This window comes from Piliocolobus tephrosceles, chromosome 7, assembly GCF_002776525.5.
Source record: "Piliocolobus tephrosceles isolate RC106 chromosome 7, ASM277652v3, whole genome shotgun sequence".
Lineage (NCBI taxonomy): Eukaryota > Metazoa > Chordata > Mammalia > Primates > Cercopithecidae > Piliocolobus > Piliocolobus tephrosceles.
The window spans coordinates 148364931-148384033 of NC_045440.1; the positions used below are offsets into that span (position 1 = coordinate 148364931).

The 19103-nt window shown below is 49.0% G+C and overlaps 1 protein-coding gene across 4 annotated transcripts in view; it reads right to left on the minus strand.

Moving 5' to 3' along the window:
* Positions 1 to 13431: 13431 nt before the first annotated feature.
* ZNF16 (zinc finger protein 16) overlaps positions 13432 to 19103 on the minus strand; it is a 14401-nt gene continuing 8729 nt past the window's right edge. For 3 of the 4 annotated variants that reach the window (XM_023188263.1, XM_023188264.2, XM_023188262.1), the window contains one exon: positions 13432 to 15662. In XM_023188263.1, the coding sequence (XP_023044031.1) occupies positions 13810 to 15662 (1853 nt within the window). In that variant the 3' untranslated portion in view covers positions 13432 to 13809. Of the gene's footprint in view, positions 15663 to 16403; positions 16551 to 19103 lie in introns of all 4 variants that reach the window. The other variant, XM_023188265.1, reaches the window with a different exon arrangement.

The window sequence follows — 19103 nt, forward strand, 5'->3', positions numbered from 1 at the left end:
AAAAAAGGAGAAGAAAAAAACAAACCACATCCTGATGTTTTATTATTATTTTTTGAGACAGAGTCTCGCTCTGTCACCCAGGCTGGAGTGTACTGGCGTGACCTCTGCTCACTGCAACCTCCGCCACCTGGGTTCAAGCAATTCTCCTGCCTCAGCCTCCCGAGTAGCTGGGACTACAGGCGTGTGCCACCACGCCCAGATAATTTTTGTATTTTTAGTAGAGACACGGTTTTGCCCTGTTAGCCAGGCTGGTCTCAAACTCCTGACCTCAAGTATCTACCTGCCTTGGCCTCCCAAAGTGCTGGGATTACAGGCCTGAGCCACTGCACCCGACCTCGTATCTCTTTTTATAAACTTCTTCACCGAAAACATATCCTTCTTTGTATACTCTGTATATACAATTGTTTCTTTTATATCTAGTAGTTTTAATTACATATATTAACTACAGTTTTAGTAGCCCTAATTTCCAGTGAAAAACTTTTTGAACTGTTTTTTTTTTTTTTTTTTGTGAGACAGAGTCTCGCTCTGTGGCCCAGGCTGGAGTGCAGTGGCCGGATCTCAGCTCACTGCAAGCTCCGCCTCCCGGGTTTATGCCATTCTCCTGCCTCAGCCTCCCGAGTAGCTGGGACTACAGGCGCCCGCCACCTTGCCCGGCTAGTTTTTTTTTTTGTATTTTTTAGTAGAGACGGGGTTTCACCGTGTTAGCCAGGATGGTCTTGATCTCCTGACCTCGTGATCCGCCCGTCTCGGCCTCCCAAAGTGCTGGGATTACAGGCTTGGGCCACTGCGCCCGGCCTGAACTGTTCTATATCAGTATTTGTAAATAAAAACTATTTCATAATTTTTTAGGAAGACATTTACTCAATTTTTACATGTCTAAATATACTTAGCTTTTCTGCACCTTATAAAAATAAGATGCTAGGCTGGGCGTGGTGGCTCATGCCTGTAATCCCAGCACTTTGGGAGGCCGAGGAGGGCGGATCACGAAGTCAGGAGTTCAAGACCAGCCTGACCAAAATGGTGAAATTCTGTCTCTACTAAAAATACAAAAATTAGCCGGGCATGGTGGTACGCGTCTGTAATCCCAGCTATTCAGGAAGCTGAGGTGGGAGAATCGCTTGAACCCAGGAGGTGGAGGTTGCAGTGAGCTGAGAGTGAGCCACTGTACTCCAGCCTGGGTGACAGAGTGAGACTCTGTCTCAAAAAAATAAATAAATAGGCCGGGCACGGTGGCTCATGCCTGTAATCCCAGCACTTTGGGAGGCCGAGGCGGGTGGATCATGAGGTCAGGAGATCGAGACTATCCTGGCCAACACAGTGAAACCCCGTCTCTACTAAAAATACAAAAAAATTAGCCAGGCGTGGTGGCGGGTGCCTGTAGTCTCAGCTGCTTGGGAGGCTGAGGCAGGGGAATGGCGTGAACCTGGGAGGTGGAGCTTGCAGTGAGCTGAGATTGCACCACTGCACTCCAGACTGGGCAACAGAGGGAGACTCTGTCTCAAAATAAATAAATAAAATAAAAAATAAAAATTAAAAATAAGATGTGAAAGTATATAAACTTAAACTTATTTTTAATAATGTTTCAGTATTTTAACTTACCTAGAAATGTATCAGATATTTTATCTATTACTTAATGTAACAAAACATGACTTTTTTTTGAGACAGGGTCTCACTCTTTCACCCAGGCTAGAGTGCAGTGGTGCAATCTCGGCTCACTGCAAACTCTGCCTCCCAGGTTTGAAGGATTCTTGTGCCTTAGCCTCCCCAGTAGCTAGAACTACAGGCATGTGCCACCACATTCAGCTAATTTTTGTATTTTTTTTTTGGTAGAGGTGGGGTTTCACCATATTGGCCAGGCTGGTCTCAAACTCCTGACCTCAAGTGATCTGCCTGCCTTGGCCTCCCAAAGTGCTGGGCAAAATGTGACTTTAAGATTTAAAATTACTGAAAATAATTTTGAAACTATGACACAAGTACCATCCTAACGTCTTCCCCAGACATTCTGGGGAAGTACCCACATGGCACCCAGGGATGAGTATGAGGAGCATGGCCCATCTGGGTCCTGAATTTACATGTAGAAAGCTCATTACAGAGGACAGATGTGAAGACACGTCTGCATCTCCCAGCATAGTCAGGAGGCACAGCTGGGGCAGAGAGAATTCCACACGTCAGTAGGCCTCACCATGGCCATTTGTTTAGAGCCCATAATTGAATGGGTCTAAGACCTAAGCTCACAGACAAGTTAAACAAGTATCAAAAACATCACGGAATCAACAGTTTTATGACCTTAAAACATGTAGCAGAGATATCCTAAACCTGTCTGACTAGTAGACCAAGGAGAACGTGTCTAAATTAATACTGACAATCCTGAAGACATTCCTATCTCACCAACAATTTAAAATCTAGTTTTATTTACCAAAGATTACTAAAGTCACATGAACTTGAAAAATATTTGGGCTTATTAACTTATGAGCACTTATTTATAAATCAATTTGGTACCATGTAGACACCACACACACACAAATAAAACACAAAGATTTTATAGCTTTGATTTTAAAATTTTAGCAACGAGATAGGTAAAACTCACTATTTTAAAACAACCGTTGGATTCAAACTTTGCAAATGAAACAAGTTAATCTGTCCCACACGACCAAAGACCTTACTGAGTTTTAGAGGAAAAAAGGATAACAAATTTACATCTCAAAGCACAGAGCAAGAATTTAAGCTTTTTTTTTTTGAGACGGAGTCTCGCTCTGTTGCCCAGGTTGGAGTGCAATAGCGGGATCTCGGCTCACTGCAAACTCCACCTCCCGGGTTCAAGCAATTCTCCTGCCTCAACTTCCTGAGTAGCTGGGATTACAGGCACCTACCACCATGCCCAGCTAATTTTTGTAATTTTAGTAGAGATGGGGTTTCACCATGCTGGCCAGGCTGGTCTCGAACTCCTGACCTCAGGCAATCAGCCTGCCTTGTCCTCCCAAAGTGCTGGGATTACAGGGGTGAGCCACCGTGCCAAGCCAGGGAGGAACTTTTTGTTGTTGTTGGAGGTGTCTCGGTCTGTCGCCCAGGCTGGAGTGCAGTGGCACAATCTCAGTCCACTGCAACCTCTTCCTCCTGGGTTCAAGTGATTCTCCTGCCTCAGACTCCCAAGTAGCTGGGGTTACAGGCGCCCACCACCATGCTTGGCTAATTTTTGTATTTTTAGTAGAGACGGGGTTTCACTAATTGGCCAAGCTGGTCTTGAACTCCTGACCTTGTGATCTGCCCGCCTTAGCCTCCCAAAGTGCTGGGATTACAGGCGTGAGCCACTGCGCCTGGCCTAACCTTTTTAAAAAGGAGTCTGAGTGTGTTATAGGACAGTAAAAAATGGATGCCATAGATGCCAAGGTAACACAAAATCATAGAAATTCACTACAGCATTTTATAAGGAAACTAATTTTTTTTTTTTTTTTTGAGATGGAGTCTCGCTCTTTCGTCCAGGCTGGAGTGCGGTGGCGTGATCTCAGCTCACTGTAAGCTCTGTCTGCAGAGTTCACACCGTTCTCCTGCCTCAGCCTCCCAAGTAGCTGGTATTACAGGAACCCGCCACAACACCTGGCTAATTTTTTGTATTTTTAGTAGAGATGGGGTTTCACCATGTTAGCCAGGACGGTCTCGATCTCCTGACCTCATGATCTGCCCGCCTTGGCCTCCCAAAGTGCTGGGATTACAGGCGTGAGCCACCGCACCAGGCAGGAAACTAATTTCATTTACATAGGTAGCTTCAAATTGAGCCTCCACTTTCCAACTGGACCACTGAGCTCAGGGTGGAGCCCATTAACTAATAGGGCCAAGAAGGCACTTGCAGTTTCCTGGCTCTAATACATACATATATGAAAAGCAGGTGCAACATTTAGATCTCCCAAAATCAAGGGTTCTATTTTACACAGAATCCTGGGTCCCCCAAAAGGGGGCAATGCCACGGGACGGGACACAGTGACGCTTCCACAGTGCACCTCACAGCAAAGACATTCCCCTGAGGCTGAGTGGCCTGTCACCAATCAGCCCACCCCCCACAGGAGGCTTGTCTCTCAGTGGCGAGTGTTTCTATGGCTTCCAGGTGTCCAAACCATGTTTTTCTTATCTAAACACAAAGAAATGAGTCGCTCCCTATAGTAATAGCCACTCATGGCAAACACCGTCAGCCATCTCCAAAACTGCAGCCCTCACCAGGACTTGTCAACCACCATATACCCAAAGGTCCTGTTCTCTCAGAGTACAAAATAATTCCTGGTATCCCCCAAAGCTAGAGGGATCAGGAACTCAATGCCAAAGACAGCAGAACTTTACACTTGAGAGAAACCTCATGACTCGGGACTCTACAAGGAACGCAGAAGACTCCCAAAAGGGGATGTGTGTTGCCTTTTTGTGTTCTTCAGGAGGTCTCAGGGCTGCTACGTCTCTAGATTTCTGCATGTGGTATCAAAGATGGCAATGGGAAGGAGAAGCAGAAGTGGAAGGAAATGGAAGAACAAGTCTTGGCGGAGCCAAATTAAGGAGCTCTTAAGCTTTCCAGAAGGCAGAAGTCATGCCATCAAACCAGAGGCGCCAAACATATAATATAAAAAGGGTGGAGGGTGTTTTAACTGACTGAAAAGAACATTCCCAGAAACAGGGTCCAAAATAGAAAAAAGCCGAAAGGTCTCCCCGGCACTGCAAAATATATAAGAGCCTGAATATCTGCTTTTAATTAAGCTGACTTCTGACCACAGAGCTCCTTTAAAAAGATCTTTTCTTTTTTTCTTTTTTTTTTTTGAGACGGAGTCTCGCTCTGTCACCCAGGCTGGAGTGCAGTGGCCGGATCTCAGCTCACTGCAAGCTCCGCCTCCCGGGTTCACGCCATTCTCCCGCCTCAGCCTTCCGAGTAGCTGGGACTACAGGCGCCCGCCACCTCGCCCGGCTAGTTTTTTGTATTTTTAGTAGAGACGGGGTTTCACCGTGTTAGCCAGGATGGTCTCGATCTCCTGACCTCGTGATCCGCCCGTCTCGGCCTCCCAAAGTGCTGGGATTACAGGCTTGAGCCACCGCGCCCGGCCAAAAGATCTTTTCTCTAATGACAATTCCTCCTCAAGCCGTTTCACATTCACTTCTGCTGCTAGCTGGTTCTCCACCAAATGGCAGCCCAGAGACGTGGCCATCACACTGCAGTGTTGCTCGCCACCCTTCCTTACCACAGTGTGACCGAGGGCTCTCCATTCCCAATCCCTCTAAAGCCGCCAGCATTTTCAGGGAGTCCCCACACTCACGAGGTTGTCCACAAGTGTCTAAAAAGTGAGCCGCAGCAACTGCACATGGAAGTGACTGCCACTCTGCGGTTTCCCCACCCATTCCTTGGTCTGTCAGCTGGGACTGCCAAATGTTCCATGGTGAGCAGGTCTATGCAAACCTACCCCCAAAAGCTGAGAGGCTGAAGAAAGAGGCTGACAAATCCAGTTCCTCAGAAAATAAACATTTAATAGGAATTTGCAAACAGAAGCAATGTTTCGATCCCCACACCTGTCCTGCAGAAAGTACTGTTTATAGAGCAAGCTTTTCTGGTAAAACATGTGCAGCTGTCACATCTCAGACTTTCTTGCAAAATTCATGACTGCTGGAGAAGTTAGGTAAGCATCTTTATGAGGGTTTATCTATGCTACAGGCATTGTGTAAAGACCTTGGTGCAGGAGTCAACCATTGGCCATTATGGCAATTTTGCTTGAAGATGACACCACCCTTGCCATGCAACAGGCTATTTTCCTACAGTGTAAAGGGTTTACCTCTGGATACAATGTGAATCCTTCCTCCTCGTTTACATTATTTTTCTGTCCATCTAAACTTGCTAAGGATTCTTTCATGCTCTTGCCAAAAATGGTCTTAGAGAGAGCTTAACAGACACTAAGGCTTGGCTTTGGAAGTGGTGTTAAGGGAATGTGTTAAGTGGTGGAATTACGTGTGATATATATTTTCCCTTTTTCAAATCTGCATTTTCTAGAATTATGTTGATTTTAAAATTAAAAAAATGTAAATTGGGCAAGCCACATTTGAAATCTGGACTGCAACCCTCTCAGGGGCTTCTGTGCAGCATGTGATGTCACCACCTCAGTGCTGCAGTCCTTGGTGGGCCCCAGCCCCCACATGAGGTGAGAAGGGATCACACGACAGTTGAGGCAGCACCAGAGTGGGCAGGGGTGGGCACCAGTTCTCACTTGTTCACTGATGTAAGCCTGTTACAGGACCAACAGGTTTGTATGCCAGCTGCATAGTAACAGGCCAATGACACTGAGACAGCAGGGATGCAGTCGAGAGTTTAATTATTGTAGGGCACCAAGTGAGGAGATGGGAAGAGACCCTCAAATCCATCTGGGGTTTTTAAGGGGATCATGGAGGGTGAGGGGCTGGAAAATTGGGGTAGTTGATTGGCCAGGGCAGAGGGGATGACATCACCAGGGTGTGGAAACTGCATTCTTTGGTGTGGTCTCAGACCAGCTCAGTCAGTAGTCATATGGGTATGCAGGACCTGAAGGCGTATCTCAAAGGGAAAACTTAAATTTCATAATGTTCAACTTGTTATCTATAGAGCAGTTGAAGGGAACTGTAATCTAGGGTCTATGTGACTCCAGTCAAGGAGAAGGCTGACCGAATGACGAACGCTGAATGTGCTGCAAGCTTCATTTACTTTCATTTCTCCCCTCTTCTTCCCTGATTAATTTGATAAAGTTTATAGGGGCAGTTTCAAGCCCTTCTACAAATACCATTCGGAGTCCTATGCAGCAGCTAGGGCAATGAGTGCGTGGCAGGGGCCACACGGCTGTTGCTGGGAGAAAGGGATGGACCTTTTACAGTGGAAGTTTGGGGGTCAGTACTCAGACTGCCAATCCCAACAGACAGAATGAGTGTCTTTTCTCTCCACACTCCCCTCCTTCTTTTTCGTTTCTCTTCTCCTCTCTCCAATTTCTGTTTTGCGATTGTGAAGGCCCAGTTTTTGGTAAGTAATTATGATATTAAGTACTTATCTAAATAATTAAGGGTCTTTTGAGAAACATAATTAGTCTACTAAGATTTTTTTTTTTTTTTTCAAAAGAAAAGCCAGGCGCTCACGCCTGTAATCCCAGCACTTTGGGAGGCTGAGGTGGGTGGATCACGAGGTCAGGAGATCAAGACCATCCTGGCTAACACAGTGAAACCCTGTCTCTACTAAAAATACAAAAAATTAGCCAGGTATGGTGGCGGGTGCCTGTAATCTCAGCTTCTAGGGAGGCTGAGGCAGGAGAATGGCGTGAACCCAGGAGGCAGAGCTGGCAGTGAGCTGAGATTGTGCCATTGCACTCCAGCCTGGGCGACAGAGCGAGACTCCGTCTTAATAAAGAAAAAAAAAAAAAAAAAAAAAAAAGAGGGCTTTCCTATCATCTTCCACATGCCCCAGCCCCCACTGAACAGAGGCATCTCAGGCTCATGGAGTCAGTACATATATGACCTAGGCTTTCTCCATCATATGGACTTGGACTTGGTATTTGTTCCCTGAGAAACACATTTCCGACGACATCACCAAGGTCGAAAGAAACAAATTGTGGTTGACAGAAATTGCAAGACTCTCTTTGGAAACATGACAACGTACTGAAATTAAAATTCCCTAGGCTTTGGATGAAGTACCCCAACACATGTCAAGTCTGGCTGGACGCTGGGCAGCACCAGGGACCAGGAGGAGCTGGTCATTTACTTGTCCTAGGCAGCTCCTTCCTGTGGCCCCTGCACAGTCCACTGCATCCATCAGTGTGGCCTACCCTGTGCCTCAGCTGCAGTGGGTCTCCTGGTGGCCATCTCCCATTGGCACTGAGGTGAGGGGAAGGGCGGACTCGCAGGAACAAATGGAGTCAGAAGGGAGCAGACAGAGTCAGGAATGCACAGTCTTCCCCACATAGCAGTGATCACATTGAGATGCAAGTCAGGTCATCCTCCTCTGCTCAGAACCCTCCAGGATCTCCCCTTCTCACACAGAGTAAAAGCCAAAGTCTTGGTCATGGCCACAGACCTTCATGACACACCCCAGCACCTCTCTCCCTTGCTCACTCTACTCCTAGCCATGCTGCCCTACAACAGTCCAGGTCTCAGGCCTGGTGTCCCATTAACTGTTCTCTCTGCCTGATACTTGAATATCCTTTTATTTTCATTTGACATTGTCTCATGTGCTTTGAGTCACTGCTCAAATGTCATCTCAGTGAGACCTTCCCCATTTAAAACCAAACCCCTCCTGGACCCCACATGGGCCCTGATCCCTCCCTGTTTTCACGCTGCTTTTCAGCAATCATCACCCCACACAGACCTCGATCCCTCCCGATCCCTCCCTGCTTTTGTGCTGTTTTCCAGCAATCGTCACCATTAGGTCATTTTCGCTTCCCACTGGCACGTAAACTCCACAAGGCAGGCACTTATGCCTCTCTTGTTCCTGTTGTATCCTTGCACCTTGGCACCTCATGCCTGGCAGACAGAAAGCATTCAACAAGTATTTACTGGAACAATGAGTAACCAAATCCAGGCTAGAAAGGGAGAAACATGAGGCCAGAGAGGAGCCTGACTGAGGAGGCACATGTCAGCAGATTGGCCAGCATGATGTTGAAAGACTGGGCGGGCGAGTTAGGAGGGTGACAGGGCCATGCTGCTGTTGAAATTCTGGGTGTTGCCTTGGGAAAAAGCGCTGCGGTGGAGGTGGCAGTGAGACCTGGGGTTGGGGGAGTGTGAGCGGCCAACACCCTGTGGGTGGGCTGCCGGCCTCTGTGGTGGAGGTGGCGGTGAGACCTGGGGTCGGGGGAGTGTGAGCGGTCAACACCCTGTGGGTGGGCTGCCGGCCTCTGAGGTGGAGGTGGCGGTGAGACCTGGGGTCGGGGGAGTGAGCGGCCAACACCCTGTGGGTGGGCTGCCGGCCTCTGAAGTGAGCACAGGCTGAAGCCTCAAGTCCACACTTCCACGCTTTCTTCGCTCTTCACATTTCTCACAGCCTCTCCCTCCCCATTTGCAAGTGAGGTCTTTGCCTCCTGCATCCTTGAAACCATCCCACCAAACCTACAAACTGAGTACATTTGCCCCATTTTTCTCCTTTCTTCTTGGAAATGCAGGAGGTATCTGTCTATCCAAGACTAACCCCTTGACCTCTAGGGCATCTTTGTTCCTTCTCCCTCCCTCTCAGCTCCACCAGCCCCCATCTTTGCTCTCCTTGACTGTGCAGACCTTTCAGTCACCCTCACACGCCACCCAGCCTCTGTCCCTCTGTCACCCTCACACGTCACCCAGCCTCTGTCCCTGACACACCGAGATGGGCCCTGGCAGGACCACCAGCCCTTTCCCTGAAGCCAAGTCTCAACTTCCTCCTCCTCAATGTCTGATGCGATGGCTCCTCTCCTGGTCAGCTCTGTCTCTTCCCTTCAGGTGCCTTTGTTGCTTCTCTTATCCACCAGAATGTTCAAAGCTGGGGAATCTCAGGCCTCTGTCCCGAGTCCTCTTTCTAATGATCTTCCCAGGGTAACTCATGCTTTCCCAAAGATGCATATCTCATTTAAGAAAAATGCTGCCGGGCGCGGTGGCTCAAGCCTGTAATCCCAGCACTTTGGGAGGCCGAGACGGGCGGATCACGAGGTCAGGAGATCGAGACCATCCTGGCTAACACGGTGAAACCCCGTCTCTACTAAAATACAAAAAATTAGCCGGGCGTGTTGGCGGGCGCCTGTAGTCCCAGCTACTTGGGAGGCTGAGGCAGGAGAATGGCGTGAACCCGGGAGGCGGAGCTTGCAGTGGGCTGAGATCCGGCCACTGCACTCCAGCACTCCAGCCTGGGCGACAGAGCGGGACTCCGTCTCAAAAAAAAGAAAAAAAAAAAGAAAAATGCTAATGACTCCCAAATTCACATTTCCATCCCAAATCTGTCTTTAAGCTCCAGATTAATAGTGAACTGAGATCTCAACTTCTCTTGTATCTCACAGACACCTCAAGCTTAACATGCCTAAAAGAGAAATCTTGATTTCCACCCACTGGCACTGGCCTGCGGGCCGAGACCACACCCTGCCGTCCTAGAGGTGACTGAACTGGGTTACCTGCCTGAGGCTGGCCCTGTCAGACTTTCTCCTAGAGACCATGAACTGAGGACACAGTAACTTTCACAGACTGGTTCTGTCCCCAGACGTGTGAGGACCAGTGAACTGGGGAGCAGACTGTGGGGCAGCCATTTCCTTGCCACATCTAAAGAGAAAAGAATGAAACGGATGCGGAGGAACGAAGAGCTTGCAGCTGTTCCTGACGGCACTCACCTCCTGTTCCCCATGACAACAAATGCCCTTCTAACTTATGCTGGTCCAGTGGATGTCTTTATTTGCTACCAAACAAACATGAAGACACCTGCTACTTACATGTGTCTTTTTCTGGGTGAACTGAGATAATGTGGACTAGTTCCCAAATGCTTCCTGTCTGGATTTTGACTGGGGATGCACTGAATTCGCAGATCGATTTAGGAAAATTTTCATCTTCATGATATTGAGTCTATGGACAAACAAGATAGACTTCAGTATTTACTCATGTCGCTCTTTTCCTAATGTCCCTCTGCAGAATTTCATGGTTTAAAAAGGGAGCTCACTTACCTATAAAAAAAGAAAATCAACAAGGATGAGGGAAACCACTAATACGGAACACAACAGAAACAAACACAATGAATTGTTACATGTGAATGTGTTAGCCACCGTTAAAGAGAAAAAACCAAGACAAAACAAAGACTCAAGTATCTTTTTTATGAAGTATTTTGACTACAGAGCTTCAAATCAAAGTGCAAAAGCCAGTAGACAGATATTGGACCATCAACAGGTCGTTGTTACACAGTGGTTATGGATTAGCAATTCAAAAATTACTTTTAGTATATTCCAAGATTGAGAAAATCTATTGTGTAAAAATACTGAGGATAATAGGGATATTTTTGTTTTTAAAAAAGGGGGTGTTGGGGGCTACAAGTATGGAGAGAAGGAAGGCTAGACTGAACCCTGTGGTACTGGACTGGAATTGGCGGCACTGGAATAAATTCATGGTTTTAAATACATTGATGGCTATGGAAATGGATACGAGATGGTGTGTTTGCATAGAAACACACACATTTATTTCCTAGCTCCCTGCTGAGAAGCCCCAGAAGCAGTGACACCTTCATGACAGTGAGCACACCTAACACTCAGATCTTGTTTTCTAAAAACTATTCTCCACAGAAAGATACCAGGCTCCTGGGAAAAGAACTTATTCCACAACTGGGCCTTTACTGCGGGGAAGCCTGGCAGTCACAGTCTTAACCAAGTGATAAAGATCACATCACGTGAAAGGGACTGCAAAACCCATCATGGACCTCCTGATATGACACACCAAGGACACATCTCTTCCGTGGTTCCTGGCAAAATCATCAGGAAACACTGGACAAACCCAAGGTAAAGAACAGTCTACAGAGTAACTGCCTCATGCTCTTCAAAGATGGCAACATTTATCTTTGAAAGACAAGAGACTGGCTGGGTGCGGTAGCTCATGCCTGTAGTCCCAGCAATTTGGGAGGCTGAGGCGGGAGGATCACTTAAGGTCAAGAGTTTGAGACCAGCCTGGACAACTTGGTGAAACCTCATTTCTACTGGAAAAAAAAAAAATTAGCGGGTGCTTGTAGTCCCAGCTACTTGGGAGGCTGAGGCATGAGAATTGCTTGAACCCGGGAGGTGGAGGTTGTAGTGAGCCGAGATCACGCCACTGCACTCCTGCCTGGGCAACAGAGCAAGACTCTGTTTGAAAAAAAGAAAAAAGAGACTAAAGAAGTACTCCAGATGGAAGGACATGACAACTACTCTTAAATCAAAGCAGAGTTAAATAGGAAAACTAGACTTTCGCATGCTCACCTACGTCACAGCAGAGCCGTGGGGTTCCTAAGTAGTCAGCAGTTCCCTTGGCAGGGGAGTTCCATGGGATGGTTCTGGATTGTTTCCCGGAAGCTTGGACTCCAGTCTATTTCTTCAGCTCTCTTAGTGCTTCTGTGAGATACTAATTTTCAGTTAATGTTAGTAATGCCTAGCAGAGATTGCCAAGGACTAGGTACAGTTTAAAATACTTTACACGGCCAGGCGTGGTGGCTCACACCTGTAATCCCAGCACTTTGGGAGGCCAAGGCAGGTGGATCATGAGGTCAAGAGATCGAGACCAGCCTGGCCAACATGGTAAAATCCTGTCTCTACTAAAAATAAAAAAATTAGCTGGGCGTGGTGGCGGGTGCCTGTAGTCCCAGCTACTTGGGAGGCTGAGGCAGGAGAATCGCTTGAGCCCGGGAGGTGGAGGTTGCAGTGAGCTGAGATCACGCCACTGCACTCCAGCCTGGGTGACATAGCAAAACTCTGCCTCAAAAAATAAAATAAAATACTTTACACATACCATTTCAATCTTCACAAAACTCTTAACTGCAGTAAGAACTCAGATCAACACTTAGCTCTTGCATTTCTCCAGAGGGCATACAGTGTGTTGGGGAGTGGTAAGGAGGATGAAGGTTCTGGGGCTGTGGGAACTGTGCAGGAATCACCCATCTGCACACAGTCAGCCACTCCACAGTACAGACTAGTTCCTTGGTCACAAAACACATTTCAACTCCTGCAAGAACTCTTGAGTCCTGAGAGTCAACTGAGGTCACAAGGAGCATCCTACGGCAGGATGTGCGAACTCCCCTATCAAGGACCAGAAAGAAATACTTTGGCTTTGTGCCCCATATGGAATCTACCACAAGTGCTCGATTCTGTGATGCAGAAGCTGCCACAGCTCTCTGTAAACAAATGGGCACAGCTGTGTTCCAACAAAACTTTTATCTACTAAAACAGGTCAGGGCTAGGTTTTTCATGAAACTGTGTCCTGACACCCCCAGACCCACTGGCTAGCAGGGAGGGGCCACTCAGCATCTGGGCTTTCTCCTTGTTCGGGGAACAGGAGCACAGCTCTGAGAACTAAGGATGGGGGTGAGTGTGCTGTGTCCTCAAGGCAGGGCACTTACTAGGTGGAAAAAACAGCTTGCAAGCTCTTGGGCATGAAAATGAGGTGCATGGAGAGAGCTTCCTCTGTGGCCCAGAAGCCAGAAGCTGGAACAGCCACATGGAACTGTGCAGCAGCCCAGAACAGGATATGGGGGCCTGAGTCACAGCAGACCAGCAAGAGGAGAAAGCTGACCTCACATTGCAGATCTGTATAAAGAAAAGTGGGGTGGTGGGGGAGCCTTGGGTTCAAGTTTTAGAACAGGAGGGACAAAGAAGGGCAGGGAATTGGTGATGAGTAGGTAACACTTCTGGGGAAGATGACAGAGCAATCAGACCTGAAAAACTTGACTTACTTAAAATATCAATTACAGCCAGTGACAAAGAATTCACCCCACACAATGAATTACCAATCAAAAAAACTACTATGGTTATCTCAAACCAAATGTCACTTTACTTTTTTGGTAACTTTTGATTACAATAGTAAGCTCTATTCACGAATATGTAGCCTCCATAATCTCCCTTGTAACAAACGTGCAGTCTGTTCACAGGCTGTAAAAACAAACCCAAACTCAAGACATCACAAGAGGCAAGAGCAGTGGCAGTGAGAAGGGAGCCCGTAAAGGATGTTTCCAAGGAGGGTCCCAGGCCATGTGGCCACTGGATGTGGGGCAGCGAGCTGAGTGCAGGCTTTCGGTCTGGGAAGTGGCAGAGGCTGAGACAATGGCCAAAGAGGAGCTGGAGAGGAAACTATGCTCAATTTCACTCCTGCCAGCCCAACAGGCTACTCCCTGGTGTGAATCAACTGGTGTTTGATCAACTTTGATCGCTGGCTGAAGGCTTTCCCACAAGCAGCGCAGTCGTAGGGCTTCACCCCAGTGTGGATCCTCTGGTGCTGGATGAGGACGGAACGCTGGCTGAAGGCTTTCCCACACTCACTGCATTTGTAGGGGCGCTCGCCAGTGTGGATTATCTGATGCTGAATGAGGTGTGAGCTCTGGCTGAAGCCCTTACCGCATTCAACGCAGGTGTAGGGTTTTTCCCCAGTATGAACTTTCTGGTGGTGAATGAGATTGGAGCTTCGGTTGAAGGCTTTGCCACACTGGCTACACTCATGGGGCTTCAGCCCATTATGAATCCTCTGATGCTGAATGAGGGTTGAGCTCTGGCTGAAGGTTTTTCCACATTCAGTACATTCATAGGGCTTCTCTCCAGTGTGGACTCGCTGGTGAAGGATGAGGTTGGAGCTGCGACCAAAGGTCTTCCCACACTCGTGGCACTCATAGGGCTTGTCACCTGTGTGCACGCCCTGGTGTTGAATGAGGGCTGAGCTGTGGCTGAAGGCCTTCCCACAGACACTGCATCTGTACGGCTTCTCTCCTGTGTGGATGATCTGGTGCTTTCGGAGCACTGAGCTGTAACTAAAGGCTTTTCCGCACACGGTACACACATGAGGCTTTTCTCCAGTGTGAATTCTCCGATGCTGAATAAGGCTGGAGCTCTGACTAAATGCTTTCCCGCAGTCGCTGCACTTATAGGGTTTCTCTCCAGTGTGAACCCTGTGGTGCTTAATGAGGTTGGAGACCCGACTGAAGGGCTTGCCACAATCATTACACTCGTAAGGCTTCTCTCCAGTGTGGACCCTCTGGTGCTTCCTCAGGTGTGCACTCTGGCTGAAGGCTTTCCCACACTCGCCACACTCAAAAGGCTTCTCTCCTGTGTGAGTCCTGTGGTGTTTGATGAGGTTTGAGCTTCGCCTGAAGGCCTTCCCACACTCACTGCACACGTACGGCTTCTCCCCAGAATGGATTCTTTGATGTTGGATGAGGTTTGAGCTCCGCCTAAAAGCCTTCCCACATTCATTGCATTCATAGGGCTTCTCACTCATGTGAGACTTTTGGTGCTTTTTAAGGCTCGAGTTCTGGCTGAAGGCTTTTCCACATTCGTTACACATATAAGGCCTCTCACTGCTGTGGTGACTCTGATGCCTAGAAAAGTCTGAGCACCCTCGGAAGGCTTTCCCACATTCGCTGCACTGGCAGGCTTTCTCACTCATATGAGATCGATGACAGCTTTTAAGAACCGAGTGCTGGCTGAAGGTTTTCCCACAACCATCGCACATAAAGGAAGCCTCTCCAATGTGGAATATCTGATGCTGAATAAGGTCAGGATTTCCTTGGAAGGTTTTCCCACACTCATTACATATGAGTGGACTTTCGGCTGTGGGAACCCCCTCGTGACCAGTTAGGTCCACGCAGTGCTGGGAGCTTTGGCCGTCCATGTCACATGGGTGTGGCCTCTCTTCTGTAGGGATTTCCTGACATGCCATCACGTTTGGGCTCAGACTGAAGCAACTGTCAAAACCATTACAGGCCAGATCTTTCTCCTCTAAGGCACCCCTAAGGAGCCCCAGGGCCGCTGGTGTGAAGTCCCCCTCCTGGGAGAGGGACTGTGGCAGCCTCCTGCCTTCAGAGACTCCCCAGTCTCTTTCTGATGCATCATCACACAGATCTCCAAGCTCGGGCACCTGGGAAACCTCACCAGCACAGTTTTCTGATATTTCTGCCTGTGATTCCATATCTTCATGAATGTCTTCCTTGTGAAGAAACTCCTTGTCTTCAATCCTGGTGTCACAATCTGAAACAATAAATAGAACATCACTTGGAAGGCAGTGCTGCAGCAGGAGCAGGAACGTAGACAGCGAGTTGCACCCACTAACTGTGGAGGAGGCAAGGGGAGCAGGGGACCCTCCAGGGTGGCAGTCCAGATCAGAGGGCATCAGGGAGGAGTGGGAGGAGTGCTGGGTGACAAGGCTGCATGGGGCTGTAGATGAGCGAGAGCTCTTGATGACCACTGACCTACCCTCCCCGCGACTCCACATCTCAGCAAACGTTACTGCAGTCTGCCTTCTGGCTCAGGCCAAAATCCTGGGTGTCCCTTGACTCCCCTCTTCTTCGACACCCACACCAAACCACTAGCAAGTCCTGTCGGCTCTACCTTGGAATGCAGCCCAAATCCAGGTGCTTCTCACCTCTCCCACCTGTACCAGAAAAACATCTCACCACTCCTTACACTGTTACATATTTTACCCTTTTTTCTCTCCACACTGCCAGGTGTGAGCCTTACCAGCCTATTGCCAGTTCTCTCAGTGCACACTAATGCCACTGAGCTTGGTCTTAGGAGACACTAGAGTGGAGAGAGACCCCGTTGCACACAGAGAAGAAACCCAGCTGGCTCTCAGAGCCTGGCAAGTCGAGTTGCACGGAGGCACCATTCAACCACTCCGGTGTGGCAGGGACCTGTGTGGAACGTCAGCTTCCATCCTGTTCAACAGAGGACCCTTCAGAGACTGCCGTGTCCTGTCAAAGCCACCTGTACCTCTGAAAGCCTGCAATTCTGACTGGTGTTTGCTGGATGACTTCTGGCCCAGTAACAATGTGCATCATCGTTCTGCAGACAGAAATGCACACACAGCTCCGTGTCTGCCAGAAAAGGCTTCAGCATCTCCCTCTCCCCTCTTCATACCTGCAGAACAGAGAAACCCTCATGTCCCTGTGTCCCTTACTCATATGAAGACGTCGAGAGTCTCTCATTCAAACTGACATCCCAGGCCACACTGCCACCCGGATGCTGAGTGGCTTTCCTGGCCCCCAACCTCCCTTCCTGCCCACAGCCTGGTGACATCAGACCTAGCACCATCATGCACTCAAACCTCCTCAGTGCCTCCTGGGCCTGTGTGGCCCAGGCCCTCCTAGACCCCACCTCTACCTCTGCTCCTGCTATTCTCTGAGCAGGGCAGATGTGTCCACCTTTGGGTCTGCTCTGCCCAGAGCACTCTCCACATGGCCCTCGTGCTACCCGCTTCCCTTGCACAGGCCTCACTAGAGAGCTCTTCCCTGATCGTAAATGCCAGCACCCCACCTACTTTCCTCGCCCCCACCCTGGCTGTCACCCACAGCCTGGATCACTCCCTGACACAGGACTGCATCCCCCAAAGTGGAGGACCTCTGGTCTAGCTGTAGTCCATAGTGCTGAATGGGTGTGAAGGATGCCCCCCGCTGCGGTATCCACCCTGCTCCCTCCCTGCCTCTCCCTGTCTGGGACTTCCAGAATCTGCCATAACAGCCTCCAGTCTGGAATTGTCTGTTCCCAAGGAGCTGTGGTGTCAATGCAGACCCAATCTGGCCCAGCCTTCACCATGACCCTCCTGGGACTTGCCCCTCTGCCCACTGCACCCACGTGTCTCCTGGTGACATTTCATGTTGGGTCACCTGACACCTGAGGTGCAGACACATCGTGCTGTGCCGCTTTCAGCCAGAACACGCGCTTGCAGCTCCCTGCTTTCTGGAGTCTGGGATCAGGCCTCTCCTCTCCTACAGAGCTGCCCTACGTGTCAGCACACAGATGTGGGTGCCTTTCTTTACCACCCTGCTGTCCCTTGGCAGGCCTGCTGTTATACACTCCACATGGGCTGCAGGGGCTCCCCCAATGTCCCCCACGAGCTTCAGCTCTCCATGTCAGAAGCCCCAGCTGTGGCTCCAGGGGGTGTCTGGGAAACGTGGCATCTACATGCTGCTGGGCTCCCCGGAACAATGAGGAATGGGGGCTGCGGGGACAGGTGAGGTCTGGACAGAAGTCTTCAGCCCTGACAGGGATGTCCTGGGACTCGCTGTCCAGCTATATCCTCCGTCCCTGCCAAGACCCTGACTTCGGAGACCCTTGCCCTCTTCTGGCTGTGTGGAGAAGTGACCCAAGGAAGGACGAAGAAGGCTGTGGCAACAACACAGACAAGAGTCAGGAAGGTATTTCTGTGAAGGGTCGGAGAGGAGCTGTGTCAAGTGTTACGGCTCTATGATCTCTGTCATATGGTCTTCCTTGTTCCTGAGGTTAAAAAACACCTGAAAACCATTTTTAGTTTGCAGGACATAAAATCCAGCCCACTAGCTGGATTTGGTGACCTCCGGCTGAGATGAGATGTCACTGGTGTGGAACAGGAGATGTGAATATGAGGAACAGGTTGTCTAGCCTGAGCCACTGTTTACATAGATCAAAGTCTTTTATTGAGACAGGAACTAAAGGTGAATCCTGTAGGTGAGAATGGTGAGAGATCACTCTTTGGACAGACTAAATTCAATGTAATTCTTCTCTGTAATATAAGAACTGTGGGGAAAATGAGTTCCTCTACAGAAAGGACGTATAAAATAAAAAAATTTCATTTTCCTTTTAGAAATTTTTATTTTTTTTGTGAGACAGAGTTTGGCTATTATAGCCCAGGCAGAAGTACAATGGCACCATCTCAGCTCATTGCAACCTCCGCCTCCTGGGTTCAAGTGATTCTCCTGCCTCAGCCTCCTGCGTGTAGCTGGAATTACAGGGATACACCACCACGCCCGGCTAAATTTGTTTGTATTTTTAGTATACACGGGGTTTCTGAACGTTGGTCAGGCTGGTCTTGAACTCCCGACCTCAGGTGATCTGTCTGCCTCAGCGTCCCAAAGTGACATTACAGGCGTGAGCCATCGTGCCTGGCCAAAGAAAATCTTTTTAAAAAGTCAGTAAACTTTGGGCTTAAAGGTGAAGAAAAAGATTTGAAAGCAAACACAGTTGCTTGCACTGTACTCTTGACACCCAACTGGAAAAAAGGACAAGGGCTCTGAGCCCTTCCAGAACAAAACACACCTTTTGTGAAGAGAAAACATCTTTATGATTAAAGGCTTTTACGATGAGTGGGATAATTATCCGAGTCATAAACCACGCCTGTGTGGGCGCCGTGGGTGGCTGTGATAAGCCACGCCTGCGTGGGTGCTGTGTGTGGCTGCTGTGCATGGCTGGGATAAAACACACCTATGTGGGAGCCGTGTGAGGCTGTTACAAACCACGCCTGCGTGGGCGCCGTGCGTGGCTGTGAAAATCCATGCCTGCGTGGGCGCCGTGGGTGGCTGTGATAAGCCACGCCTGTGTGGATGCTGTGTGTGGCTGCTGTGCATGGCTGGGATAAAACACGCCTATGTGGGCGCCGTGCGAGGCTGTTACAAACCACGCCTGCGTGGGCGCCGTGCGGGGCTGTGACAAACCACG